Consider the following 27,535-nt stretch of genomic DNA (forward strand, 5'->3'; position numbering starts at 1 on the left):
CCTACATCCACCTTCATCAGTAATCATTTGATTCACTGGCTGAGTGGGGAGTCATGGGTGTTGTTAATATATGCTATCTTTGATTTTCCAGGATTAGGGATAGTTCATGATATAGTTATTAATTAGTAACTAGATTGGGTTAATCTAATGTTAGAAATATAGTGGAATATTCTACCTTATATTTTATTGCTTTAGATAAATGAAAAATCCAAAAAGTAATGTTACTTATAAACAGTGAGAAGTCATGAAAGGATAAGCCAATTAAAAAAAAAAAAAACAAACCTTGGTGAGAAATCCAATTAAGTGTATTGAAGGGAACTGGCCAAGAAGGTGTTGGTCCTCAGAACAGGACACATATTATCTGCCTGGTTTCATTCTAGTATGTGGATTTATTCTGGTCACAATTGGCTGAGGGACTGGTACTGTGGCAGTGAGTTTCTAATGGGCTTCCGAACCAGAGGAATTGTGAAGATAGAGCCACAACTCTGTTCACACACAAAAAGATTAATTGGTCCTGCCTTGACCCTTCTTGGACTTAATCTCTTTCCTGGCAGCTTTCAAGTAAGAAATAACTGCTATGAACCTCTAGTTGAAAGGAGGAGTAGCAGCATCAGGGGCCAAGTATGCTTGAGGTCTATTATATTTTATTCTTTCCTTATCTTAGGTCAATCGATATCCTCAGGCAAAAATAGAGTAGCTCCCTGCTTTGTGGGCTTCAAAAGATCTGGAGAGGGGCAGGCATAATAGCACACATCTGTAATCCCTGCTACTGAAGGGGCTGATGGTGATGGATCACTTGAATTCAGGAATTCTGAGCAACAGTTGTCTGGGATGCTTAGTTGTCCACACTAAGTCTGGCACTGTTATGGTGAGCCACTGTGAGCAGGGTGCTACCAGGCTGCCCAAGAAGGAATGAGCCTGAGCAAGACTGAAATGGATCTGATTGAAAGTCCCCCATTCCAGTCAATAATGGGATTAGGCCATACACATTTGTAGCCTGGGTGAGTTAGGAAGACCCAGTAATAACAACAACAACAACAAGGACAACAACAACAGTCAGAAGATGCATCAGGAGACTCTTTGAATTATCAGAATAGGTAGCAGAGATGACAAGAGCCTGTGAGAGTAATAGCAGACTCTACTGATGAGCCAGCCATGAGTAAAGGTCCACTTGACCCAGGAGCCAACCCAACTGATGAAGGAAGTTAATTGCTGGTATAAACACCCAAAGGCAGACTTCATGGGGATTTCACAAATGGGAGAAAGAGATTCCTGAGGCCAGGAATTGTAAGATACCCTTTGTGCCCCCTACTCATGTTTCTCATTTTCATTTTTAAATTTTAGTCCATTCTCCTCAGGGACTAAATAGGTGAAGAGTGAATGTGTTCAGGTTTAGGGAATGTTTCTGTGACTTCTGTCTTAGCTCTCCCTTTTTAATAAATAGTGCTTTGACAAAGCTAACTGACATCATCTGGTTAATACATATTGGAGGGAGGAATAAGACTGGAAGAGGATTTGTGATTGGTGGTATCAGAAACACTGTTTAGGGTTATCCTTAGAACCCTAAGGAGAATAATTATCCATCTTCTGGGGATTCAGCCTGGTAATATGAATAGAAGCCAATGAATTATTTTGGAAAAATGCCATATTAACAGTCATATCTAGGGCATTTAAGGATTAAACTGAAAGACACCGCCCCCTGGCCCCAAAAAAGAAAATGGAAAAAAATTGTAAATATTTTTATAATGAACTGTTTTCACCATCAAGGACACTGAAGCCATCACATGTAGCCGAATAGCTCAGGCTTCAGCATGCTTATTGTAGGGAAGGTAGAAATGGTATGAAAGGGAACAAAGGATCAGACTAAGTTTTCACAGAAAAGGTCTGTATTGGAGGTAACCCAGTTTTGAGTGGTTTAAGAGATCAATTCCAAAGGGATCTGTAGGAGAAAGGAAGATACCAAAGGCTTGGGGTTGGGAGGAAGCTTAGCCTTTATCATTGCCCAGAAAAGATGAACATGGGCATATGAATTTCTAATGCCATATGGTCTTTTCCCCTATCTAAGCAATTTTTATTAGAATAGACTCCACAAACATTGAAGGAAATCTTGATGAGGATGTTAGAGGAGAATGGTCAGGCTTTTGCAAGTAAAATTCCACAGAAAACCAAATATTTACCATCACAAATTGGTTGAAAGATACTGAAAATACAAGATCTCCCTGTGCTTATTGAGTATAAAAAGGATTTGATTTGGCATTTATTATCAACTTAGAAAAATATCTAATTAAGGAGAAAAGTATGATCTAAAAGTGATATTAATTCTAAGAATTCTAATTTTAATTGTATTAATTCTCATTTATTCAATGAATAATTTTGTATTACTCTCTGTTTTACATCCCACTTCCAAAATTGCTTCCACTGGGAGAGGATAATTTCTATATTCGCTATTCCGTAGCTTAAGTACTGCCCTCCCCCACTATTTTTTGCTTGCAATTAATAATGATCTAATGTTCTACCAGAGGCAAATACCAAGAGTGAATTATTTGCAAAAACAACCCTTTTCTTTAAAGTAATTTTTATTTTTAATGAAAGAAAAGTCTGAGTAATTAGGTTATACAAGCCCAACAACTCTTAATTTTTAACAATTGCAATCTTCTTTCTTTTGACTTAATGGTTCCTAGATAACAAAAATACATTTTACCTAGAGAAATCATCTTTTACTATTTTTGGTTGAAATTATCTAAGATAGCACTTCTTGAAGCATTATTATAGCACCAAACATGGTCAAAGTTTTTCCAAGATATAATTACTGAATCAAATATACAAGCTCAACAAAACACTTATTCCACTGAACTATCCCCACTCCTCCCCAACCCAGCTTGATTTAGATTGTCTATAGAATGGAAATTGTAGAAATCATTCTACAAAATTTCTGTTATCTGGAGCAATAAATTTCCTAGTTTAATGATATTTCAGGCTGAATTTTCCCTTCCTGAATTTCCTGTGTGCTGAATTTTATTCTGTGATTTGCTTTCTGTAGTATTTTCATCCAAGGCCTGGGATTCCTCAGGTATAGAAAGTTTCTCCAACAACACGGGTCATAACCCATCTGTCTTTGAAAATACCTTTGAGTATGCCTTGTATGATAATACATATATAATCCAAATCAAATTACTTACCAAATCTGAGAGGCGGAGGGAAAGGAAGGAGGAAGACAATTTGGATTTTATAATTTTGGAAAATATATGTTGAAAATTGTTATTTCATGCAGTTGGGTAAATGAATATTTTTGAATAAAAACAAAAAAAGAAAATACCTTAGAGTTAGAGAGAGTCAGTGGCTTGCCGTAGTATCTACCAGAGGCAGGATTTGAACCCAGATCTTCTGAACAATAATGTAAGCCAAGCAGCTTCTTGGCTTAGTTTTGTTTTTTTCCATTACACAGACTTATAATACATTATAGAATATATTCATTTCTCAAACATCATCCTGTTTCCATATAAGCAGTCTTTTACCATTTTATAATTAAGCTAAGGACTGCCTAAAGATTCACAAAGATATATTTAAATATGCTATCAAAAGAAAAAAATCAGAGAAACCTACTTGGTTAATTTCCTCTTCTTTAGTCCATTTTTACTCCTGTAAATAATAATAATGATAAAAAAGGTTAAAACAAATTTATCAAAAAAAAAACAAATTTATCAGCATAAAATAACAGATTAACATAAAGATGTAATTTGGAGATTTCCCCTTCTTATATGCACTAAGTTATTTAGTTTTCATTAAACCTACTTTGTATTTTTGACCACTGTCCTAAAAATGAGAAAATGATGGTAATAATCTGAAATAGGTAGTTAAAAATCTTTCAAATTTTGATCATTGGGTACATGACTATAATTTATGTTTCCTTATATTTCCAGGTTGAATTTAATAAGAAATTCCAAGTTTTATTATTAAGGGAATGAACAGAAGGTAAATAGTACATTCAGTAAATATACCAGATCTACCTGCTTCCAAAACCGCCCTGGCACCTTGGTAAGCAAAACAAAAGCTTGTAATCTTGCCTTCTACTAGAAATATCTGTGTCCCAAAAGTCCTAGTGTAATTTTGAACTATTTAAACAACACAAAATAATTACTGGTGTCCCCAAAAATTGAAGTGTTGTGTTAAGCTAAAATTTTGAGACATCCTGTATTTATTTTGTCTTTCACAAAAATTATGACAGTCTTTTCTGAAACTTGGTTTATGGCCAAAATTTAAACTAAGAATATCAAGAAGTATGAATGTATGTGTGTATGATATGAAGAACATTTCCATGATGAATTTTATATATATATATAATATACATACACATATATATATATATATATATACATATACAGATATGGGCAACTAGGTGGCCTGGAGTTGAGAGGACTCAACTTTCTGAATTAAAATTTGGTCTCAGACACTAATTAGCTATGTAACTCTGAGCAAATCACTTAACCCTGTTTGCCTCAGTTTCCTCATCTGTTAAATGAGCTGGAGACAGAAATGGAAAAATTACTCTAATATCTTTTCCAAGATAATTCTAAATGAGGTCATGAAGAATCAGACATGACAAGGTGATTGAACAATAGCAAAATATTATATGTGTATTTATATCAAGTATGTATAGCTATATTTGTATATGTATATATCTGAAACATATAATTTACATATAATATATCATAATCATATATACATATATGCACAATTGGTGATATATATCGTAACTTCGTCATGGTTCTGATCTTACCTAACGGGGATGATATTACTATAAAAATTCAACTTATATGCTTTTTCTTATTTAACTGATGTCTGTATGTATGAAGTATTGCACTATCTATGAATGCTTCCTTTGATTTTCCTGGGTCAAGGATAGTCAGTGGCATTCCTATTAATCAGCAATTAAATTAGGTTAATTTAATTTTCAGAAAAATAGTAGAATTTTGCCTTAAATAATTTTTAAAAAATCTTGGTTCATGGTTTATTGGTATGAATTACTTGGGAAGCTATGGAACATAATGGAAAGAGGTGCTATTCTAGGCATTGGAGATACAAAGACAAAAATAAAACATTCCTCATCCTCAAGGAATTTAAAATTTATCAAAGCATGTAATAAATGTATGAAGAATATAGATACAATAAATAAAACCTTTTTTATTTTTTGAGAGGATGCACTAGGATTTGGATGGCTGAGAAAAAGTTTTAGGTTGAAAGCAGATCTTAAGCAGAATTTTTAAGAAATCAAAGGATTCTAAGAGACAGAGGTGAGTATGGGAGTGCATGTACTTCAGACATGGGAGACGGTCACTACAAAGGTGCCGAGATGGGAAATGAAACGTAAGGAGCAGCAAGAAACAAGTTTGGCTGAACTGTAAGGTTCAGAGGAGTAGAACATAAGAATAAGTCAGTGAGTTAAAGCCCTAGTTCTACATCCAAGTGGGTGACATTGGGCAAATCACTTGACTTTAGTGTAAGTTAATGCTTCTTCATTTAGAGCCAGCTAGACACTTCAGTTATGGAGAAAGAATCAGGTTTTGTTTTTGCTTTGTAGATATGAATAAACCTTCATCTCAGTATCTAATATATGCCAATGTTTCAGTTGTCTCATTATCAGTAGTTGTGTGTGTGTACATATCTATAATTTCTGCAGAACTTATTTGCAGTGTTTTGCTTGGCTCATCCTGTATTTATAGAAGACAATTTTTAGAAGCTGGGATATGACAGAGCAGGATGAGGAAACCACATAGGGTGATCATGAAAAGTTCTCTACCTGCTCATGACTTTTTGAATTGCAATGCTAATGCAAAACTGAAGTTGCAAATTAGATCCATTAGAAAGTTATTTTTACTCATTTTAACTCAACTGTTTTATAAGAAGATATAATGTGTAGTAGAGTGATAAGAGGGATAGGAAATGGATCTCTTATTTCATTGATAGAGAGAACTCCCAGATGTGAAACTCTATCAATGTAAGTCAGCACTTTCTCTGTAACTTGTAGTCATAGAGTAAGAGTTCCCATTTAATGGTTCATGAACCCCCTAAGAGGCTGGCTCTTAAAATTCTTTAGTGGTACCTTAAGCAGTAAATAATCACAGAATATTATTCACAACATATTTTTGTTATTGTTGTCATTGAAAGGGATCTACAGAATAAAAAATACTGAGAACCACTTACTGTACTGGAGGGCACTGGAGGGTTACTTAAGATGAAAAGGTTAAGTGATTTGCCCAAGGTCACATAGCTATGTGTAGCAAACAGTACATGTCCTTTCTTTTATTCTCTTAACTCTCTGTCATCTGGTGTCTCTCTCCAAAGTCGCTAACAATCTCTTAAATGTCTACTGTCATTTTCTCACTCTTTCAAATCTTTTTGCAACTTCTGTTGCTATACATCTTTTCTCTCTTTTCTGAGTTTTATGACACTATTATCTCTTGGTCATCATTCTGCCTATCCTTCTACCCAATCTCTCCTTTGATAAATTTTCATCCAGATCACATCCATTAATTATGGATATTTCCCAAAACTCTGCCCTGGTCCTTCTCTTCTCCCTCTACATGATTTCTCCTGGAGATCTTAGTAGCTCTCATGAATTTAATTATCATCTCTATTTAGATGATTCTCAGTCTACTTAACTAGTCCTAACCTCTCTCCTGACTTCCAGTCTTGCCTTTTCAATTAACTAATAGACATCTTGAACTGAATATCCCATAGATATCTTAAACTCAACACCCCCAAATCAAACTCATCTTTTCATCCCAAGTCATCCAATCTTCCCAACGACCCCCAAACTATAAGACTACTATCCTTCTAGTCTTCCAGGCTTAGAATCTAGATGTCATTTGAGACTCTTTACTATCTCTTATCTATCCTTATCCAATCAGTTGTTAAATACTGTTAATTCTGCTTTGGAAACATCTCTTACATATGTTCCCCTTCCTCACTGACACTGCCATACCCATTTTGAATAGATTCTCATAACTTCTACATCTGAACTGTTATAAAAGCCTATTGTTTTGTTTGTCTACCTCAAGTTTCTTTCCATTTCAGTCCATTCTCCACTCATCGATCAAAGTAATATTTCCAAAGCATAAGACTGACCAAGGACAATAAGGTCCAATGGCTCCCTACTGCCTCCAGAATCAAAGACAACATCTTCCATTTTGCTTAAGCTCTTCATGCTCTTAAGTGCTCTTATTTTTCCATTCTTCCCTCTCTTCACTATTTGCCACAAACCTTATGATCCAGTGGCATGGGCTTCCTTTCTGTTCTTTGAACAAGACATTCAATCTTCCAAGTCACACTGCCTTTTCATGCCATCTCTCATACCTGGAATTATCTTCCTACTCTTAGCTAAAATCTTCCCTTCTGCAAGAAACCTTTGGTAGTTCCCTTTATTACTAATGCCTTCCTTTTGTTGATTGTTGGTAATTTATCCTGCACATTTAGCTTGTTTGTATATTGTTCCCCTAATTAGATTATGAGCTTTTGAGAACAGAGATCTATCTATCTATCTATCTATCTATCTATCTATCTATCTATCTATCTATCTATCTATCTATCTATCTATCTATCTATCTATCTTTACTTTCTACATTGTCCCAGTACTAGGTACAGTGCTTGGTACACATAGTTCTCACTTAATAAATGCTTATTGACTTGACTTGAGGCTAAGCTTGAACATAGGTCTTACTAGCTCCAATACCTTTGCCTATTTATTATTCCACACTGCGATAATAAAATGCTAATTTGGAATTATCTATATAGTGAATTATTTTCAAAACAATCTATTTTTAAAGTGGTGACATTTAGCATAAATATGCAGAATGAAGTATTTCTGTTCAATATTCCACTTTTCATTTGATATTAGGGAAAACTTTTCCTAATGTCAAATTGAATGAATTCAAGTAGTTAAAATGCATTTATGAATCTCAATGAACATGGCAAATCGGGAAAACCAAACAAATTGGAATTCATCTAAAATAAAAATTATGAGAGCACAACAATGCATTAAAGTTTCAATGAAATATTTTAATGGATTCCTAAGGTAAGCTTTATATACAATGTTATGAAATGATTGGAAGAAATTCAAAAACTTAAACTGAAAAGAAATCAACTGAAAATTCCCCAAACAGAAATGGAGCACAAATTCATTTGAAGTAAAGACAGGCATTAGAAACTGTGCTGTTTCATGCTGCAAATGTCAAATGCTATGGACTCAAGATAACCAAATGAATAATTCACCACACCATGGGTAGTATAAAAGATCCTAGACCCAATTTAAATTAATGTTTGCTTTAAGTAAGAAATAAAATCTGAGATCACTGATATGAAAAATGTTTGTGGAACATATTCTTGTGATTAACATAACTGGGCAATGGTACTCACTGACGTTGCTCTCCCCATCTTCCCCATAATCCCCCCTCACTCCCAAAGAAAATATTCAGCCAACACCAACAGGGAGATTTTCTGGACTTCAATACAAGATGCAGAAGGCAGCATAGGGATTTATTTGAAAACCTATAGAGTACAAAGTCCTTTGCAGGATGTGAATAATTTATACAGAAGGCTGGAGGGAATGTTAGAAAAATGAAGCTCTGATAAAACTAAAACATTTTGATGGGAAGTGAGGTTAGGCAATACGTGGAGATGGGCAAAATGGAAAGATTAACAATGTGTATTCAACAAATAGAAATTACTAAGATAAGAAATGGAGTTCTCAAAAGGATAAAAAAAAGTAGAGGACTAAACAGGAATTTTTAGAAAAGGACTATGACTCCCTCTTCTGCATTCCCTACAATAGCTAGTATAAGGCTGACCTTAGAGTAAGTGATTAAGATATACACAATGTTTGACTGTCAGAAATGTATAGAGGTTGGAAAATTATGTTTCCATTTTTAGAAGGTACTTTCTTAGTTGAAAAGTAGAACTTTGTGGTAATTTGGGTTGCCAGAAATTCAATGGACCTTGCATGAAGAAAGGACTATGAAAGGTATCTAGTGAAAAAAATTTAAACCAAGAAAATGTGTCTGGGGTTTAAAAATAAATTGAGGAGGTACAGCTAGGTGGCTTAGTGAATCAGGCTTGGAGATGGAAGGTCCTGTATTTAAGTCTGACCTCACATACTTCTTAGCTTTGTGACCTTGGGCAAATCACAACTCAGTTGCCTAGCCCTTACTGCTCCTCTGCCTTGGAACTCTAAGAAAAAAGGTAAAGGTTTAAAAGAAAAAATAAAAATAAATTGAAACTGTGATAAGAATTAGAAAATAAGATGGAAGGAAATGTAGGATTAGTCATTTGCTTTACTGGGATTTGTGGGGAGAAATGTGAGTGTATTATTATTGGTTTAGTGATCAATAATTGAAAATGGTGAGATGGTAGCATTAATAAATATTAGGGTAGAAAAAATATTCAGAGCAGCACTTTTGTGGAATTAAAAATACAGTATATGTCTGTCAATAGGGGATTGACTAAAGAAATTGTAGTATACAAATGTGATGAAATATTAATCCATCATAAAAACAATGAATATGAAGAATTCAGAGAAACATGTGAATCACATAGAGTGAAATAACCACAAATAGGAATAATATACACACATATAGGTATGTATATTTTATGTTATATATAAACAAATATATAAATATATAATCAATATGTAATATTTTCTATTCAAATAAAATACAATATATTTTATTGTTGCATTGTATTATTGCATGTAATGTTTTATCCATGATACATTACATATTACAAAATATACAATATGTATGCTATATGATGTGTCATATGGAAATATAATACAATGTATTACATATGTGTATATTACATAATGTAACTCATTATATAATATATTATATAGTACATATAATGAGTGCAGAATATTAATGTAAAGAATACCAAAAAAAAATCCCTGAAGTAAGTGCAGTTATAATGACCAAATTCAGCTCTGGAATGATAAGAAAAATGTATACCTTTAATGTGGTAATATACATAGAGTTTTGAAAATAGTGTTTTTAAAGGATAACAATGAACAAATAGATCACTTACTAAAATTACATTCATTTGATTATAATTTTACATATAGCAAGAGGGTAATGAAGTGGATCAGGGATTAGTAATTATAGATTTTATGTACATATATGTATATATATATATTAATTTAGTCATTTTCATTCTCATTTATATTTTGTGCTCAAGAGCCAGCAGTCCTAATGGATCTTTAGATATTGTGTTCAAAACAATTTGCCTGAAATATGAGTCTGCAGCATTCTTTTTTACTCATTATAATAATTTGTAATTTTTATTTCCAGGAAGTTATTTATGTTTCTTCTGTTGCTGCAACAATTTTAGAAGAATTTAGAAAAAGTTCTCAATTGTTTGTGCTACACCTATCCTGTTCTCAGAGGAGCTAGAAATATATAGTCATAATCCTCTGCATAATTAGCTTCCTAACCTTCCCTTCAACAAGTTTAATAATACCCAATTCATTCCTTTCCCATGCATTCATACATCATACTTGAAATAGCCTCCCCTATCTCCATTGTCTATGTTTCTCGTCTATTAAGGGCTCATTTAAACTTCATTCTCCCTTTTTCTTCCTCCTCTTAATTTCTAGCCCAAGCCACCAAAAGTGATCTTACTTTTCTCAAGTTCTTTTTAGCACTTTGCTGGCTAGTTTCTTGAATAATAATTAGTCTTTTTGCTTCATTAGATTGTAAACCCCTCTAGGTATGGAGAGCAGGTCCTACCTTGCATTCACTTTAAATTCCAAGGGAATGACACATTATTTTGAAAAAAAATGCTTAATAAATGTTTACAAAATAAAATTGAATTAAGAAGAGTCTGCAGGTAGGATTCTGACTTTTACCAAATATATGAGTGCAGACTCATCTTTTCTGGGATATGAAGCCTCCTGATGGTCTATATAAATAGAAAAAAGGGGAAACATTACAAAGATAAAAATATGGATAGAAATCAAATGGGTGGGTCAAAAGTGAAATAACTTATAAGTGTTATGAGTAAGATTAGATTAGCTGGTTATTAGGTATTGATTATATATTGATCATAAAAGAATTTTGAAAAAGAGAAATATAAATGAATAAAAACAGTATTTCAGCCCCAACAACTGCCTTAAGTCATTTTTAGTCCATGAAAAAGCGCGTTAGATACTTTCAACAAATTAAATATCTTTTTATAAGTCCTTTTATATATTAAAGGGCTAACATTATTCACACATTGCATAAGGAAAACAGTAAAAATATCACTTACCAGGGGTTAATATAAAATGCCAAAAGATAATCAGTCCAAAGACATGAAGGTAGCAGAGTGAGGAAAGCAAATATACTCCTACGCCTGTGAGCATTAATAGATAATAAATGTGGAGATGAAAAAGCAAGATGTTAGTAATGCAAACATAAAACAGAGATCAGTTACCTAACAGGCATATTCAAATGACAGATAATCATCTTATTAAAATCACGTATTGTCCTTTGGAATTTTATAGACGTAAAGGTGTATATATTAACTTTGGCAAAAAATCTATTGGCCTATGACCGTATGGTCACTAGGTAGACAGGGAGTGGGATAGCTTGTTGCATGGCGGTTACTTGTTATGTTTAGTGAAATGATGCTCTTATATTTTCCAAGAGACCTTGAGAATTGCTCCCCTAAAAGTACTGATATTGGAAATGAACTTTTGTTTTGGCAGAGTCTGTCTTAGCTAAATTTTATCCTTTACTCAGCAAAATATATTATACTTTTATAACTTTTATTAGATGAATGATTGAATAATGGGATGCACAATAGTGTTTTAAGATACAGGCAGATCAGCAAACAAAATGACCTCCGTGGCAGCCACTCTGAATGAATATCAGAGATTTTGTTGCTGATAGGGATACATGGTAAAGGCAGATACAGCTTCACCTAGACCCTTTATCATTACTGTGAGGTTTGTATGTAGGCACTCCAAAAGCATGGAAACTGAGGGAAAATTCCTTGCCCCATAGCCACATTGCCCCTTTAGGGTTTTGCTGGGTAGAGTTTCTGAAATGGTTTTCAGGAACACAGATCAATAGGAGTCAAAGGGGAACTTCTAATCCAAGGTTGTATAATAAGAGAAATAAACTGGAAAGATAAGCAGTCTTGCCTTGGGACTTCTCTTGGTTTTTCCTCGCTGTTTGGATGGGTGCAGCTATCATGGCCTTAGACTATAAGGGCTAAAGAAGATTTTGGTCTTTTCCTTAGGACTTCCTGGCAACTGCACCCCAAGAGATGTTGGCAGAGAAGTGGATGGTATTGAACAGACTAAGCTTAAGACTTTAAGCCAGCAGATGGTAGCAGAGAGCAGCACAGCAAATACTAAAGTTATGGAACAATAGAGATGCCCAACAGGAACAAGATGTGACATGCAGTAGAGAGCAGCAAAGACACTGTGACATCTAGCAGGGAACAGTAGAGAGGATGAGAAATCTCAAGGGCTTTCCAGCTCCACCTGGATCAGATTGTGAAGTGTTCAGGGTAGGCACTTGCACCTCACAAATCAGCCAACACTACAAACCAAGGCTTAATCTATTGCGCTGTTGAACCTAGACTCTAGACTTAAGAAAGTGGTGGAGAAAATGTTAATAATGCAGAGTGAACTTAAAATTGTGTCGTGCAGACTTTTTTTCAAGGATAACTAATTGTTAAAATATTCGTCATCTCCAGAAACTTCTCATTCTACAAGATGAAATTGACTCTGTAATTTGGATCTCCTCAGATTATTTCTCAACCCAGGGGTAGGATTTCATCATGATCCCTGCTAGGTACACACACACACACACACACACACACACACACACACACACACACACACACACACANCTAGGTACACACACACACACACACACACACACACACACACACACACACACACACACATGCTCCTCCTTTCAACTTCTTTCTTTATGTTGTCTCCCTCATTAGATTGTGAGCTTCTTAAGGGTAGGGATCATCTCATGTCTCTCTTTTTGAGCTCCAGCTCTTGGTACTGTGCTTGGCAAACAGTAGCACTTAATAAATGTTTATTGACTCTGATTCTGATTTACCAGCACATCTTTGTGCCCAGTGGATACACAGTGAGCATCTAAGAGTGCCATGATGACATTATCTGAATTTATCAGTGGCTCTCCAAGGTAAGAAGTCTGAGTTCCCTAGTATGTGCCCTGGCTGACATGTATTTCCTTCAAGTATTCTACTTTGTGTGTGTGTGCAAATATAAATTCTCCTTCCTGCCTTCCTGAATTTTATTTTTTTATTTTTATTTTTTTAAACCCCTACTTCCATCTTAGAATCAATACTATGTATTAGTTCTAAGGCAGAAGAGCAATAAGGGCTAGGCAATGGGGGTCAAGTGACTTGCCCAGGGTCACATAGCTAGGATGTGTCTGAAGCCAGATTTGAACCTAGGACCTCCCATCTCTGGGCCTGGCTCTCAATCCACTGAGCCTCCCAGCTGCCCCCTGTCCTGAGTTTTAGCTGTGTGGCCATGCCCTCTTCCTCTCCATGTGATAACCCATGGAGGAATGTGGTCCTCAGAGCACTGGGGCAATCTTCTTATGAGTTATTTTGCATTGATGTTTGACAAAACATCCTTTTCTTTAGATGACTGTGTCCTTCCTAATTAGGTTAAAAAAAGAAAAGGAAATGTTTCAGGTTACATTTCTATAAAACTAGAATATTGCAAAATCAACTAAATACAACAAATTAGGTTTCAAATTCTTTCCAAAATTACAAGTAGTTTTATGTCATTGAATATAATAATTCATACAAATTCTAGGTTTAAATAAATCTGTAATTTAGTCTTAAAACTTAAGTATCATATGGTATCAGGTATTGTTATTAGCCTAAGGCAGGTGTCCTTAAACAATTTTTGTTTTATGGGCCATTTTGGTAGTCTGTTGAAGGCCTATGAACCCCTTCTCAAAATAATTTTTTTTTAAATTAATTGAAGGAAATGCCAGATTTTATTTAGAAGTAAATGAAAAATAATGATGTAATTTTTCCCTACTCAAGTTCACAGACACACTGAAATCTGTTCAAGAATCCTCAGATAAAGATGCCATAATCTAAAGTCTGATATCAAGCAGCTTAGAAACAAATTGTTTATTGTTTTAAATTAAAAGTTGATTCAAAATGCTTGGTTGGAGTCCAAATCGAAATATCCAAAATCACTAACAAAATAGGACATTTTTTTACCATCAGCTTAGAAGAGGCATTATGGCTGTTTCTATGCTAAACAGTAAATTGGGGTACAAATGTGGACAACTTTAAAGCCTCAGTGAAAACAAATTACATTTATGTGGCATTTGGATGCTTTAGGAAGTGCAGACTCAACTGCAATCCAGTGAGGAACAAGTATTTTTGTTCCTATTTTGCAAATGAGGCAATTGAGGCCCAAAGAGATTAGGAGATTTGCACATGGTCACAGAGCTGTTAAGTTAAATCTGTCTCCTAGTCCAGTGCTCTTTTAAAATTATACCATGCTAACTTTCAAAATTTAATTCTATAAGCCTTTGTTAAGTGTTTACTACATTCAAGGTACTGAGATAGTGCTGGAGATACAAAGACTTTTATAACTTTTGTTAAAACAAATCTTCACTGATATGATTATTCACTCAGTAAAAAGCTGTCACTTAATTATCTTAATTACATGTAAGCCCCTAATTATTAATCCTACTATACTTACAAAACTGCAGGACTGAGTTGTATTATTATAGAAAGGTCCCGTTGTATTCTAGAATTGTATTCTTTTATTATAGATTGTATCATAGAAAGGGGAGAGAAAATGAATTCCAGGTTGCTATAGGTGTCCCTTGTGCCCATTTTATAACATGTACAGACCATATTTAAAACAGAAAATGTTTAGTCCATGTTTGGAGGACACAGTGTATGAATGTCAATTAAAAAGCTAGAAAAGGATACATGTAGAAGATAGAACAACTTGACTAGGCCCCAATGATTTGCTAATTTTTGTGACATGACATGATATCCTTGTAAAAATATATTAAATGGGGAGGGAGGTCCTTTTGCTAAAGTAAATATAACATCATTTTACTTGATGTTTTTAAAATATTTCGGTGCGGGGATGTGGAATGAGAGAGCCTCTATACTGGAACTGGTACATTTTTAAGCCGAGTGTCCTCTTGAAGAGCTATTTTTTGTTATTTTGAGATCTATGTGAATAGAGAACATGTTTGGCTATAGCTGCATTTGCGACTGCTTAGTTAAATTACAATAAGGTGCAAATGAGATTCATATCATGAACTTTGCCTCTAAATATATCAGTTGAACTTTATTCTTTTTAATAGCTGCAGACAACATACCTTGGCCAATCCCTGGTCATAAGGGGAACTAAGAAAAAGAAAGTGTGAAATCTCACAAATCTCCAAAGTCTATGCCCTCCAAGCCTGTTATCACTAATTGCTGGGTATATGAATATTAAATTAAACATTTTTGTGAGATTTTACACTGTATCACTTGCAAGGATTTCCAGCCTTCCATTTCAGCACAGTAACATAATCAAAGTTCACAGTAAAATCTGATAAGGACATATGGTTAGTCAGTGCAACTCATTGTCTAACTCAAAAGACTAAGTTGTCTCTGTGAAAATTAACTTTTTGTTAAAAAAGATCCTTTTTATTTTAAGAAAAATGTCTGTTTAATTTTATTTATTTAGAATTATTAAGAATTTTTTTAGAATAAAAATTCTATTTAATTTCATTTTCAATTTATTTAGCTATTTAGTATAGGATTTTATCTTATTTGAGCCTAGGGCCAATTTAAAAAAATATATACCTTGCATAATTGATTGCTCAGAATGATATCAAATAAGTGAAGTTGGTTTAATATTTTATTTACTAAATTAGTAGTTCTTCCAAGTATTGTCAACTAGGTCAGCCTCTTAATTCTCTGTGTATCTTTGTTACTAGAGTAAAACCTGTTCTAATGTACTTTCAATCCTTTGACACCCTTACCATAGTATCCTTAAGTAGGACATCCATCTCCCTTTCCCATGTTACCAGGATGAGAAAGGTGAGGCAACGTGGGGCAGGATGAAGTAGGAAGGTAGTAGCTTCCACCAAAAGTCCTAATGAGGGCACAGGTTTTTTCTAAGACTGCTTATAAATGGAAGGAGAACCCAAACTTTAGAACAGGTCTCCTACATTCACCCATAGATAGTGGCTTTCAGAGCTGATTATCCTGGAGAAAATAGAACAGAAAAGGGCAGAGCAGGAAAAAGGAGGGGAAGGGACAGGGGAAAGGGAAAGGGGTAGGGTAGAGAGGGTAAAGAAGAAGGAGGAAAGGGTAAGAGGGAGTAAGTAAGGAGGAGGGGGGAAGTGGGAGAGGAAAAGAAAGAAAAGAGGAAGAAGGAATGAAGAAACGAAGGAGGAAGGAGGAAGAAGGAAGGGAAGGGCAATAGGCAAAGCAATTAGCCTCTCAACTTAAGTTATTTCATAAGGAAAACATAGTACCTACATCACAAAGTTGTTATGAGGCTCACATAGGATAATATATGTTATGATGAGCAAACTTCCAAATACAATATAAATGCCAGTTACTGCTCTAATTTGGAGTACTTTTCTATCCTCTCGGGTGTGCCCACAGTAGTAGAATCTATTTCTGCCATCCCTCAAGTGTAAGGGCTCTTAAACTTTTTTTCTCAGACCCTTTGGCAATCTGGTGAAGTCTATTCAGAATATTTTAAAATTCTTGAAGTATACTATATATGATCACGAAGGAAACTAATTGTATTGAATTATCAAAATATATATATTTTTACGTTCACAAATCCCAGGTTAAAAAGCCTGCCTTAAAGCAACCAAGGGGCTTAAAGAGGGGATGGATGAATGGCTACAAGAATTTCAGGGACAATGGATCAGCTTATGGCAAATACAGGATAACTCAGCCACCTTGTTTGTGGGTTCATTAGCATGCCTAGTTATTGGTTCACTATTGCTGTGTTAGGCTACCATTTTCTCCCCTCCAACATTCCTGTGCATGAAACTAGTGTTTTAGGCAAAGGCAGAGTTAGTCTTTAATAACCTGTTATAGGTTTTAAGTAGATTTGTTGAGAGTAACATTAATTATGGAAAAGTTTTGGAGATACTGTTTTTAACTGGGGAATTTCTCTAATGGACGAAATCTGTGCTGTTGAATATTTCGTTTTGTTTAAAGTGGCTTAAGCTAGAATTTTTGGCTTTGAGATGTGATTGTTCCCATACTGGGAATCCAGTAGAAAGAACAATCTTGATAATTTGTGCAAATGAATTCCACCAACTGGGAATCATGTTGGATTTGGAGGAGGTAGTGTTAAAGGATTTATTGGAATGAAATCTTAAAAGACCAGTTGACAAGGGATTTTTTGTTTAAAAAAAATTGGTAAAATTGAAAGTAAAAGAACTATTGAATTAATACATAAGACTAGAATCTGGTATTTAAAAAAAACAGATAAAGTAGTAAAAGTACTGGTAAATCTATTTTTAAAAAGGAAAGAAGAAAATCAAATTAACAGTATCAAAGATAAAAAGGGAGACCTCATCTCTAATGAAGAAGAAATTAAGGCAATCATTAGAAACTATTTTGCCCAATTATATAGCAATAAATATAGCAATCTCAATGATATGGATAAATATTTACAAAAATATAAATTGCTTAGATTAACAGCAGAAGAAATATAATACTTAAATAACCCAATATCAGAAAAAGAAATTGAACATACCATCAAAGAACTCCCCAAGAAAAAATCGCCAGGGCCTGATGGATTCACAAGTGAATTCTATCAAACATTCACAGAACAACCAATCCCAATACTATACAAATTATTTGACATAATAAGCAAAGAAGGAGTCCTACCAAATTCCTTTTATGGCACTAATATGGTACTGATTCCAAAGCCAGGCAGACCAAAAACAGAGAAAGAAAACTACAGACCAATCTCCTTAATGAACATAGATGCAAAAACCTTAAAAATAATACTAGCAAAAAGACTCCAGCAAATGATCATGAGGGTTATCCATCATGATCAGTTGGGATATACCAGGAATGTAAGGATGGTTCAAAATTAGGAAAACTATCCACATAATTGACCATGTCAACAAGCTAACAAACAAAAATCACATGATTATCTCAATAGATGCTGAAAAAGCCTTTGACAAAATACAACACCCATTCCTAGACTAGAAAGTATTGGAATAGAAGGTCCTTTCCTAAAAATAATAAACAGTATATATATATATATATATATATATATATATATATATATATATATATAACTATAAATAAGCATCATATGCAATGGGGATAAATTAGAAGCCTTCCCAATAAGATCATGAGTGAAAGAAGGATGCCCATTATCACTTCTATTATTTAACTTTGTACTAGAAACACTAGCAATAGCAATTAGAGAAGAAAAAGAAATTGAAGGTATTAAAATAGGCAATGAGGAGACTAAGCTATCACTCTTTGTAGATGATAGGATGATCTACTTAAAAAATCCTAGAGAATCAACTAAAAAGGTAGTAGAAATAATCAACAACTTAAGCAAAGTTGCAGGATACAAAATAAATGCACATAAATCATCAGCACTTCTATATATTTCCAACACATTGCAGTAGCAAGAGTTAGAAAGAGAAACACCATTTGAAATCACCCTAGACAGTATAAAATACTTAGGAATCTATCTACCAAAATAAACACAGGAATTATATGAACACAATTACAAAACACTTTCCAAGCAATCAAAACTAGATCTAAACAATTGGAAAAACATTGGTTATTCACGGGTAGGATGAGCTAACATAATAAAAATGACCATTCTACCCAAATTAATTTACTTATTTAGTGCCATGCCTATCAAACTACCAAGAAACTTTTTTACGGAATTAGAAAAAACTGTAACAAAGTTCATTTGGAAGAACAAAAGATCAAGAATATCAAGGGAAATAATGAAAAAAAAAACTTGAAGGAAGGTGGCCTAAAAGTACCAGATATTAAACTATACTATAAAGCAGTGGCCATCAAAACAAAACAATAAAACTGGCTAAGAGACAGAAGGGAGGATCCGTGGAATAGATTTGGGGTAAGTGACATTAGCAAGACAGTGTATGATAAACCCAAAGAGTCCAATTTTTGGGACAAAAATCCACTATTTGACAAAAACTGCTGAGAAAATTGAAAAACAGTATGGAAGAGATTAGATTTAGATCAACATTTTACAGCCTACACACCAAGATAAATTAAGAATGAGTTAATGACTTGAATATAAAGAAGGAAACTATAAGTAAATTAGGTGAACACAGAATAGTATACTTGTCAGATCTCTTGGAAAGGAAAGAATTTAAAACCAAGCAAGAGTTAGAAAAAATTACAAAATGTAAAAGAAATCATTTTGATTACATTAAATTAAAAAGGTTTTGTACAAACAAAAACAGTGCAACCAAAATCAGAAGGGAAACAACAAACTGGGAGGAAATCTTTATAACAAAAAGCTCTGACAAAGGTCTAATTACTCAAATATACAAGAAGCTAAATCAATTTTACAAAAAATCGAGCCATTCCCCAATCAATAAATGGGCCAGGGACACAAATAGGCAATTTTCAGATAAAGAAATCAAAAGTATCAATAAGCACATGAGAAAGTGTTCTAAATTTCTAATAATCAGAGAAATGCACATCAAAACAACTCTGAGGTATCACCTCAAACCTAGAAGATTGGCTAAAATGACAGCAGTAGAGACTAATGTTGGAGGTGATGTGGCAAAATTGGGACATCAATGAACTGCTGGTGGAGTTGTGAATTGATTCAACCATTCTGGATGGCAATTTGGAACTATGCTCAAAGAGTGCTAAAAGATTGCCTGCCCTTTGATCCAGCCATACCATTGTTGGGTTTGTAACCCAAAGAGATCATAGGGAAAAACACTTGTACAAAAATATTTATAGCCACACTCTTTGTGGTAGCAAAAAACTGGAAAATGAGAATATGCTTGTCAATTAGGGAATGGCTGAACAAATTGTGGTATCTGTTGGTGATGGAATACTATTGTGTTCAAAGGAATAATAACTGGAGGAATTCCATGTGAACTGGAACAACCTCCAGGAATTGATGCAGAGTGAAAGGAGCAGAGCCAGAAGAATATTATACACAGAGATTGATACACTGTGGTAAAATCGAATGTAATGGACTTCTATACTGGCAGCAATGCAATGACCCAGGACAATTCTGAGGGATTTATGGAAAAGAACGTTACCCACATTCAGAGGAAGAACTACAGGAGTGGAAACACAGAAGAAAAACAACTGCTTCAACACATGGGTTGATGCAGACATGATTTGGGAACTAAACTCTAAATGACCACCCTTGTACAACTATCAATAATATGGAAGTAGGTCTTGATCTATGACACATGAAGAAACCAGTGGAAATGTGCATCAGCTATGGGGGAGGGATCTTGGGGAGGGGAAGGAAGTAAGAACATAAATCATGTAACCATGGAAAATTTTTTCTAAAAAAAAATAAAATTTAGAGTACTTGGGGGAAAAATGAAGTACAGAGTGTCATATGTAATGCACTGAGGTTTGCCATAAAGGATTTTTCTTATATTCAGAGACTGACTAAGGTGGCAGGGGACCAGCTGTGGCCTACTGTAATAAGTAATAAAAGCCCTTTGCTGATACTAGCTATCATCCCCAAAGGTAAAAGAAAAGAGGTAAAATCATCTGTTCTGTTTTAGGGAGAAATGATAGAATTAAAAGAGACAAAGCAGTTGATTTTGGGGGAAAGCAAGATGGGAGCTGCTGCCAAGAAACGAGAACCCCAGATTGTCTCCCGCTCTGAGGCTTTTTGCAGGCAGTATATAAAAGTCAGGGAAACCAGAACTTCTGAGCTGTTTTTCCTAACCCCTACACTGTGATTTCAGTACTGGTTATCCTAAAGGAAGGAGCGAGAAAAGAAGAGTGAAACAGAAAGTCAGAGTTTTTCTCTATAGAATGGTAGTGCAGCTCTGAGCATCTGGGGCACCTCAATGATTTTCCCAAGTATATACTGGGTTGTCTCCATGGTGAAGCACTGTGTGTCAGTCTATGTACAGAGCTATCTAAGGACTTGGACATAAAGCACAACAAAGGTGGGAAGATGATGACCGTGCAACAAGGTCCATAAAAGCTACATCCTTTACAACATATCTAAGTCTTCTGTTCTCTTGGAAGTGTCTGCATCAAAGGTCTGGAGACCCAGACAAAGAAAAGCAATCAGTCCATGTACCATGAGAAATTTATGGTTTGAATATGATGATGATATAATTAATAAATAACAATAGCTAACATTTATGTCAAGCCTTAAGGTTTGCAAACTGCTTTTACAAATATCTCATTTTATTCTCACATTTTTTTTATCCTACCACTGAGAGGTAGATATTATTATGATCTTCATTTTACAGATGAGGAAACTGAGGCAGACAGAGGTTAAGTGTCTTGCCTACGATCACCCAGCTAGTATGTCTCTGAGGCTAGATGGGAACTTGGGTCTTCCTGAATCCAGGACCAGTGTGTTTTCCATTATGTCACAGAAATGCCGGGGACAATGTCATGGACCCTGGGCATTGAACTTCCATTTACATATTATTCCAAGAGTGTCAGCTCATACTCAGGGGTCAGGGAAAGCCAGGCTTTAAATAGAAGTATTGCTGTGTCATGTATAGTTACCTGGACTGGAGTTTGCGTTCCTTCCCTCCCAACCTCCACTGTGAACAAATGCGCCTCAAACCTCAACTCCTTGGCTCAACATTTCTCTGGAGCCTTTGTTTTAGCTAGGTGGCAGCGAGGTAATCTGTTCATTGTGTGACTTCTTTGTCCATTTATTTGGTTTGATGCTAAATGCCTACATATGTGTCATAGTAAAGCTGCTGCTACTTAGTATGTTTCTTGAAGGCAAGAATCCTAACTAATGTAGTTACATCTATCTCAGAATGTCTGGTACCACAACCTCTAGAGTCAGAGGACCTACATTCAAATTCTATCTTTGATACTTACTCCCTGTTTGGTCTTGGGTGATGCCACTTATCTTCTATGCCCCCTCAGTTTCCTTATTTGGACTAGGTGGCCTCTGGGGTCACATTCCAGCTCTAGATCTATGATCTTATATTTGTGAGTTGAATCAATTTCAATTAGAAAATCAACAATAAAAAGTCATCATCTGCAATTTATAATCAAAATCCAGTAAAATACTTTAAAGTGAAATAGGGATCTTGGAACATTCACTAAAGCGTTGTTCCAAATTAATACTCACCAGTTGTATGGAAGCTTTCCATCTCTTTCTAAGGAAGCAAAATTGACAAATGTTCCAGCCCCACACTCTCTGTTTGAAAAGAATCAAATAGTCAAGGTTACTGCTTGCCAGTTTGGCACATTCCTGCTCTAAGACAAATTCTTTATTTTAACAACATTGGGGGGTGGGCAGACAGGAACAACAAAAATCAGCTAATTCAAGTTGTAATTGTTTTTCTTGTAAATGAAAAGCAAAACATCAACCATTTCAAAGAATAACAAAATCAAGTTGGATACAGTCATAGCCATCTGTTTTAAGACCCTTTGCAAAGGTGTTCATATGATCCTGAAAAACAAAATCCCTAAAATCAACTTCAGGAACCATTCTTCAAAATTTCCATACTACGTATTATGCAAAATCGCCCAATAAACTTTGGAGTGTTTGACTGATCTGCCAAAGAGATCCAAAAGAATATAATCAAATTTTTTTTGTGTGCTTTGAGTCCTTTGCCTCTTGACTTATAGGGTCATAGGACTTCTGGCTGGAAGGTAGTTTAGAGTTCCTCTAGTTATAAAAGCTCAGAGTGGAAAGGGAACACCAGGGGACACTGAATCCAAGGCATACTCCAATAAGAATACCTTCTAAAGCACATCTACCAAATAGTCACCAAGCCTTTGCTGGAAGAGGAAACCCCTTTCATTGGAATAGCTTCAGATGTTAGAATGATTCTCCTTATATGAAGCCTAAATATGCCTTTAAAAAAACCCCAACTTCCTTCCATTTCTCTTGACCCGTTGGAGTTATAAAGTGCAAGTCTCATCCTTCTTCTATTTGATAGTCCTTCAAAATATCTAAAATGATTAGCATGAAGATATGTCTCTTCTCCAGATGTCTCTAAATATCTTTAGTTCCCTTAGTCAATCTTTATAAGGCCTGATTTCCAGGCCCTTCAACATCCTAGTCACCCTTCTCTGCATGCTTTCCAGCTTAGAAAACTATTCCAGTATATCTTTGCCCAAAAAGGAGGTGGGGGGTCATAAAGAATTGGGCATGGCTAAAATGAAGAAAGATAAGGATTCTGAAATCTAACAATGAGAATGGAATGCACGCCAAAGTGATTCTCAACTTTAAGTCTTTGGAACTTAAAATTCAGGAAGCACATTTGCACATTACTAGGAGAATATTATTACTAAAAACATGGGGCTTTGATTTAGGAGAAAACTCAAGACTATTTAAAGTTGGTGAATCATATCCTCAATGGAGTCCAGCACATCTCTTTTTCAGCTCAATTCTGAACTCATGTCAAATGTCTGACCAAGAGATATGTGCTAATGGTTGAGTGATATGAGTTGTCTATTCAACTGCAGTCTGAACAATAACAGGCATTCTTCAACCATTTGGTCTTTTCCTAGGTAGACAGTTGAACTTGGATAAAGGCATGAAAATAATAGTGTTCCCACTTTTGAGTGATTATGGAGCTAAATTAGAGGTCTATGTAGCACTCCAGACTTGCTGCAATCCACACAATGTCATCTGCACACGGGAACAAATACATCTTCATGCAAACCCTTTGCAGAGTGAACCTTGTAAAGGATAGCCAATAAAAGATGGTGAGGTTCTCCAGATACTTCTTTTTGCGTTAATATTTTACTGCTTTTACAGGTACAATAAATTGCTATTTTTGTGTTGAGTTTGCAGTCTGCTAAATTCCTCCCAAATGACTTTCATTGTGTTATGATCTAGCCTGTATCCTGTTTTATATTGGTAAGATTTATTGTACCCACTAACAGCTGGTTGAATGTAAGCTTAGTGCTGTCAAGTATGTGGAAATGAAGGAGGGAGAAGGGATTGACTGCTGGTCCACTGAACTGTAACCAAACAGATACATCTGAACTAACACATGCACTATATTTTGCAGGAGTTTCTTTAAGGAAATGATAGATCACTTGAGTAATATAGAGCTAGACCACAAAAAAGCATTTGAGAATACACTCTGGTGAGCAATGAATCACTGAGAGAAGGAAACACGGAATCACAGAAACCAAGAATCAAATGGATTTCCCACTGAGGTGAAATCTTAAATCACTTACACCTTCAAATGATAGCTATAAAGCTAACAGAAAGTAACTCTAATGGTTTAGATTTTAAATTACACAAGCATTTTATGATATCACAGCTATAGTCAAAACAATAGATTTCTCCCTTATTCCTTTGTGGTGTCTATTTTCTTCATTCTCCTTCAGAGAGAAACCATTCTATTGCTTCAAAAGCTTTCTCAAACTCGGATGCCCCAAATGCACTCAATCCTCAAGTTAAGGTTATCCAAAGTGACAAGGCACGAAAACGGTTTTGTGTCAGTGGACTATTCTCTACTTTGCCATTACAATAGCAATTCAGATTATAATGAATAAGTCCTAGCCACCAAACCATGGTAGAAAAGACAAGCCACAAAATAGAAAAATACATCCTAAAAATGATTCTGAAAATATAAATTTAGATAACCAATAGCCAGAGAATAATAATAACTATATAAAATTCCATAGGAGGGAATGGTACTGTAAATCTCAAGGGCAACTGTGAATTTCCCAAGGAATCTTGGGACATGTCATATGTAGGATCCCTTTCCTACCTAGCCTTGAGTAGTAAGAAGATAGAGAAAACATCACCAGGGAATGATGATTGGATAATGAAGTCATGAAGTACAGGAAGCCAGAGTAGGCACAGAGCTTTGGGGAGTAACAAGATAGAGTAGTTTAACAGGGAACAGTTCACTTAGAGCATTGGCAGAGATGCTGTTTTCCTTCCCAGGACCACAAGAATAAGGGGAAACAATAGGAGCTACCAGAATGGTATAAATTGTTCTGATCAATTTTGGTAGATGACCTATAAAGCTAAAGTTCTGGAACCTAGAGATGACTTGTGGGGAATATGGAAGAACTGGACTAAATTGCTTTCTCCTTTTCTTCATCAGGCGCAACTGTCCCCCATTTCTAAGCATCTCACCTTTACTCTGCTTTAAGTTGCTTTTTTATTTTTAATTGACTTAGTTTTTTGAAAAAATTGATTTCACTTTACTTCTTATAAATAACTGAGGCTGACTCAGATATGTGGGTCTATTTGTGGTACAAATAAGTAGTGGGGAGTTCCTGGTAGTTCAGAAAATTTACTAGGGAGAAAATTTCTAGTTTAGATATAGGGTCTTAGGGCATATAGGTGGCTCAGAGGATAGAGAACCAGGCCTGGACATGGAGGTCCTGGGTTCAAATCTGACCTTGGGCAAGTCTCTTAACTCCAATTGCGTAGCCTTTACTGCTTTTCTGCTTTGAAACGCATGCTTAATATCATTTCTAAGGCAGAAGATAAGGTTTAATCTATATCTATATCTGTATCTCTATATATAGGGTCCCAATCCCTTTCTCATGTTAGAGAATTTCCCTAACTGGGGACATATTTATGAACTATTTATCTTATATTTTATTACAACATTTTTAGCTCTCAGAAGCTGAATTTTATGAAGGAGATTGAGATCATTCACTTCCCTATAACTGAAGAGTCGAAACTGCCAATATCATCAAAACTACTGGTGGAGCTCTTGAAGAAAAAAAGGCGCCTCCCTGATCCCCAAGTTAGAGAAGACAGGGGGAAGGGAAGGGAAGAAGAAAAGAGACTGGAACAGAAAGTCCTACTTCTGTGCTGGCACAATAGGTATTTTTAGTGAGGATTCTGACTGTTCATTTTTGATTGGGAAGGAGAAGTGAGGAGCACAGACGCCTCTACTGATTCACAGCAATATTTAGTTTTACAAATAAAAAATACATTTAAACATGTGAGTTCTTTATGCTCATCTTGTTTGGGGATAAATAGATATTTGCCAGCTACTTTTCATGTTCTTCCTTCAGTTTTTACTAGCAGTATTCTCTAAAGATGAACTACATTGCTAGAATTTTCTTTTTTTTTTTAAATCAGCTATAGTTCCAAGAATAGGGCTAGAATGTAAGTTCTTACTTATTGGTTGATTGAATAATAACTTTGATATTGGATCAAATCATCATGTTTTCTTGAGAAGAATGTAAAATGCTTGAAAATTTTATAATAGAAATATCAGTTGTTATTTATTCTGTGGGTTGTCTGCCTTGCACTCTGTCCCAGCATCCCCCAAAGGACCCAACCTGATAACTCTTAGAGAAAAGGAATTATGCCGCCACACTGTTAACTAGTGTGGCAAAGTGTACACACTACTGTCGTGACCTCTAGCATGCCAGGTTTCTGCTTTCAAAATAATAAGTTCAAAGAGCATCACTATGAATTCTCTTTCTTTGTTATGGTTATATTTCTGACAGTTAAGATGAATAGTTCAAAGAAGTTTCTCCCCCAGTGGCCAGCAGGCAGACTCCAGGGCTGGAGGTGGGGCTCATCTGAGATGACTGGAGAAGTATTCTTGCCTGGGGCAGGAGGAGTAATTAATGAAAAGATAGCCATCATGATATCAAACAATGAAACTTGTCATCTATAATATATGTCATCTAGATGCCTTCCTAGAGAGTTGCTCGTCAAATTGGAAAGATCTGATATCAGAAAACTTTGCAAATAATTTTTTAAAACAATTCTATTTATCTTGTAAAATTTGCACTGATCTTTGCAACATTTATCAGGACCACTTCTTTCCTACATTATCCATTATTCTTCTTCCTTTACTCCTCAGTTCACTAGACTAAGAGGACATAAACACAACAAAAGGCCATTAACACAATAAAATACTACAGTGATCATAAGTCTCAGCAAAGATGTCAGAGGGATCAAGGAAAAGAAATCCTGCTTCTGTGAAGCGTGGGAGTTAAAGTTTTTGAGATTGAATATTTACCCAAATCTCACTTTTAATTCAAGTGTTGTTCATGAAGGGGTACACTAGGAAGAATAAACCATAAATCAATCTACTATTAAATCCTTAGTTTTGTTCATGGCCATTGATGCATAGAGGGAAATAGGACTCACCTGGCCATCTGCAGATGCTTTTTCCTAAGAATGATGAGTGTAACAAGAAGCAGTCCAATCAAGAGTGTGCTCAGGATTGCTAGCACTGAGATCACCACCACGTTGGGATTCATCTCAGTAACTAAAAAGAAAAATTGAATATGTTATTCACTGGCTTCAGCACATAGAAACTAAAAGTTCTGTTGTTTCTCATCAGATTTTATGACTACCCTCAAG

The 27,535-nt window shown here is 35.2% G+C and overlaps 1 protein-coding gene across 1 annotated transcript in view; it reads right to left on the minus strand.

Moving 5' to 3' along the window:
- Window positions 1–27,535, minus strand: part of PTPRO (protein tyrosine phosphatase receptor type O) — a 146,194-nt gene that overhangs the window by 41,983 nt on the left and 76,676 nt on the right. The window contains exons 15-18 of the mRNA XM_044679074.1: window positions 27,320–27,440; window positions 22,349–22,417; window positions 11,293–11,376; window positions 3,604–3,639 (exon numbers count right to left, since the gene is read on the minus strand). Coding sequence (XP_044535009.1) covers window positions 3,604–3,639; window positions 11,293–11,376; window positions 22,349–22,417; window positions 27,320–27,440 — 310 coding nt within the window. The remainder of the gene's footprint in view (window positions 1–3,603; window positions 3,640–11,292; window positions 11,377–22,348; window positions 22,418–27,319; window positions 27,441–27,535) is intronic.

Source organism: Gracilinanus agilis, chromosome 5 (genome assembly GCF_016433145.1).
Source record: "Gracilinanus agilis isolate LMUSP501 chromosome 5, AgileGrace, whole genome shotgun sequence".
In the NCBI taxonomy this organism is placed as follows: domain Eukaryota; kingdom Metazoa; phylum Chordata; class Mammalia; order Didelphimorphia; family Didelphidae; genus Gracilinanus; species Gracilinanus agilis.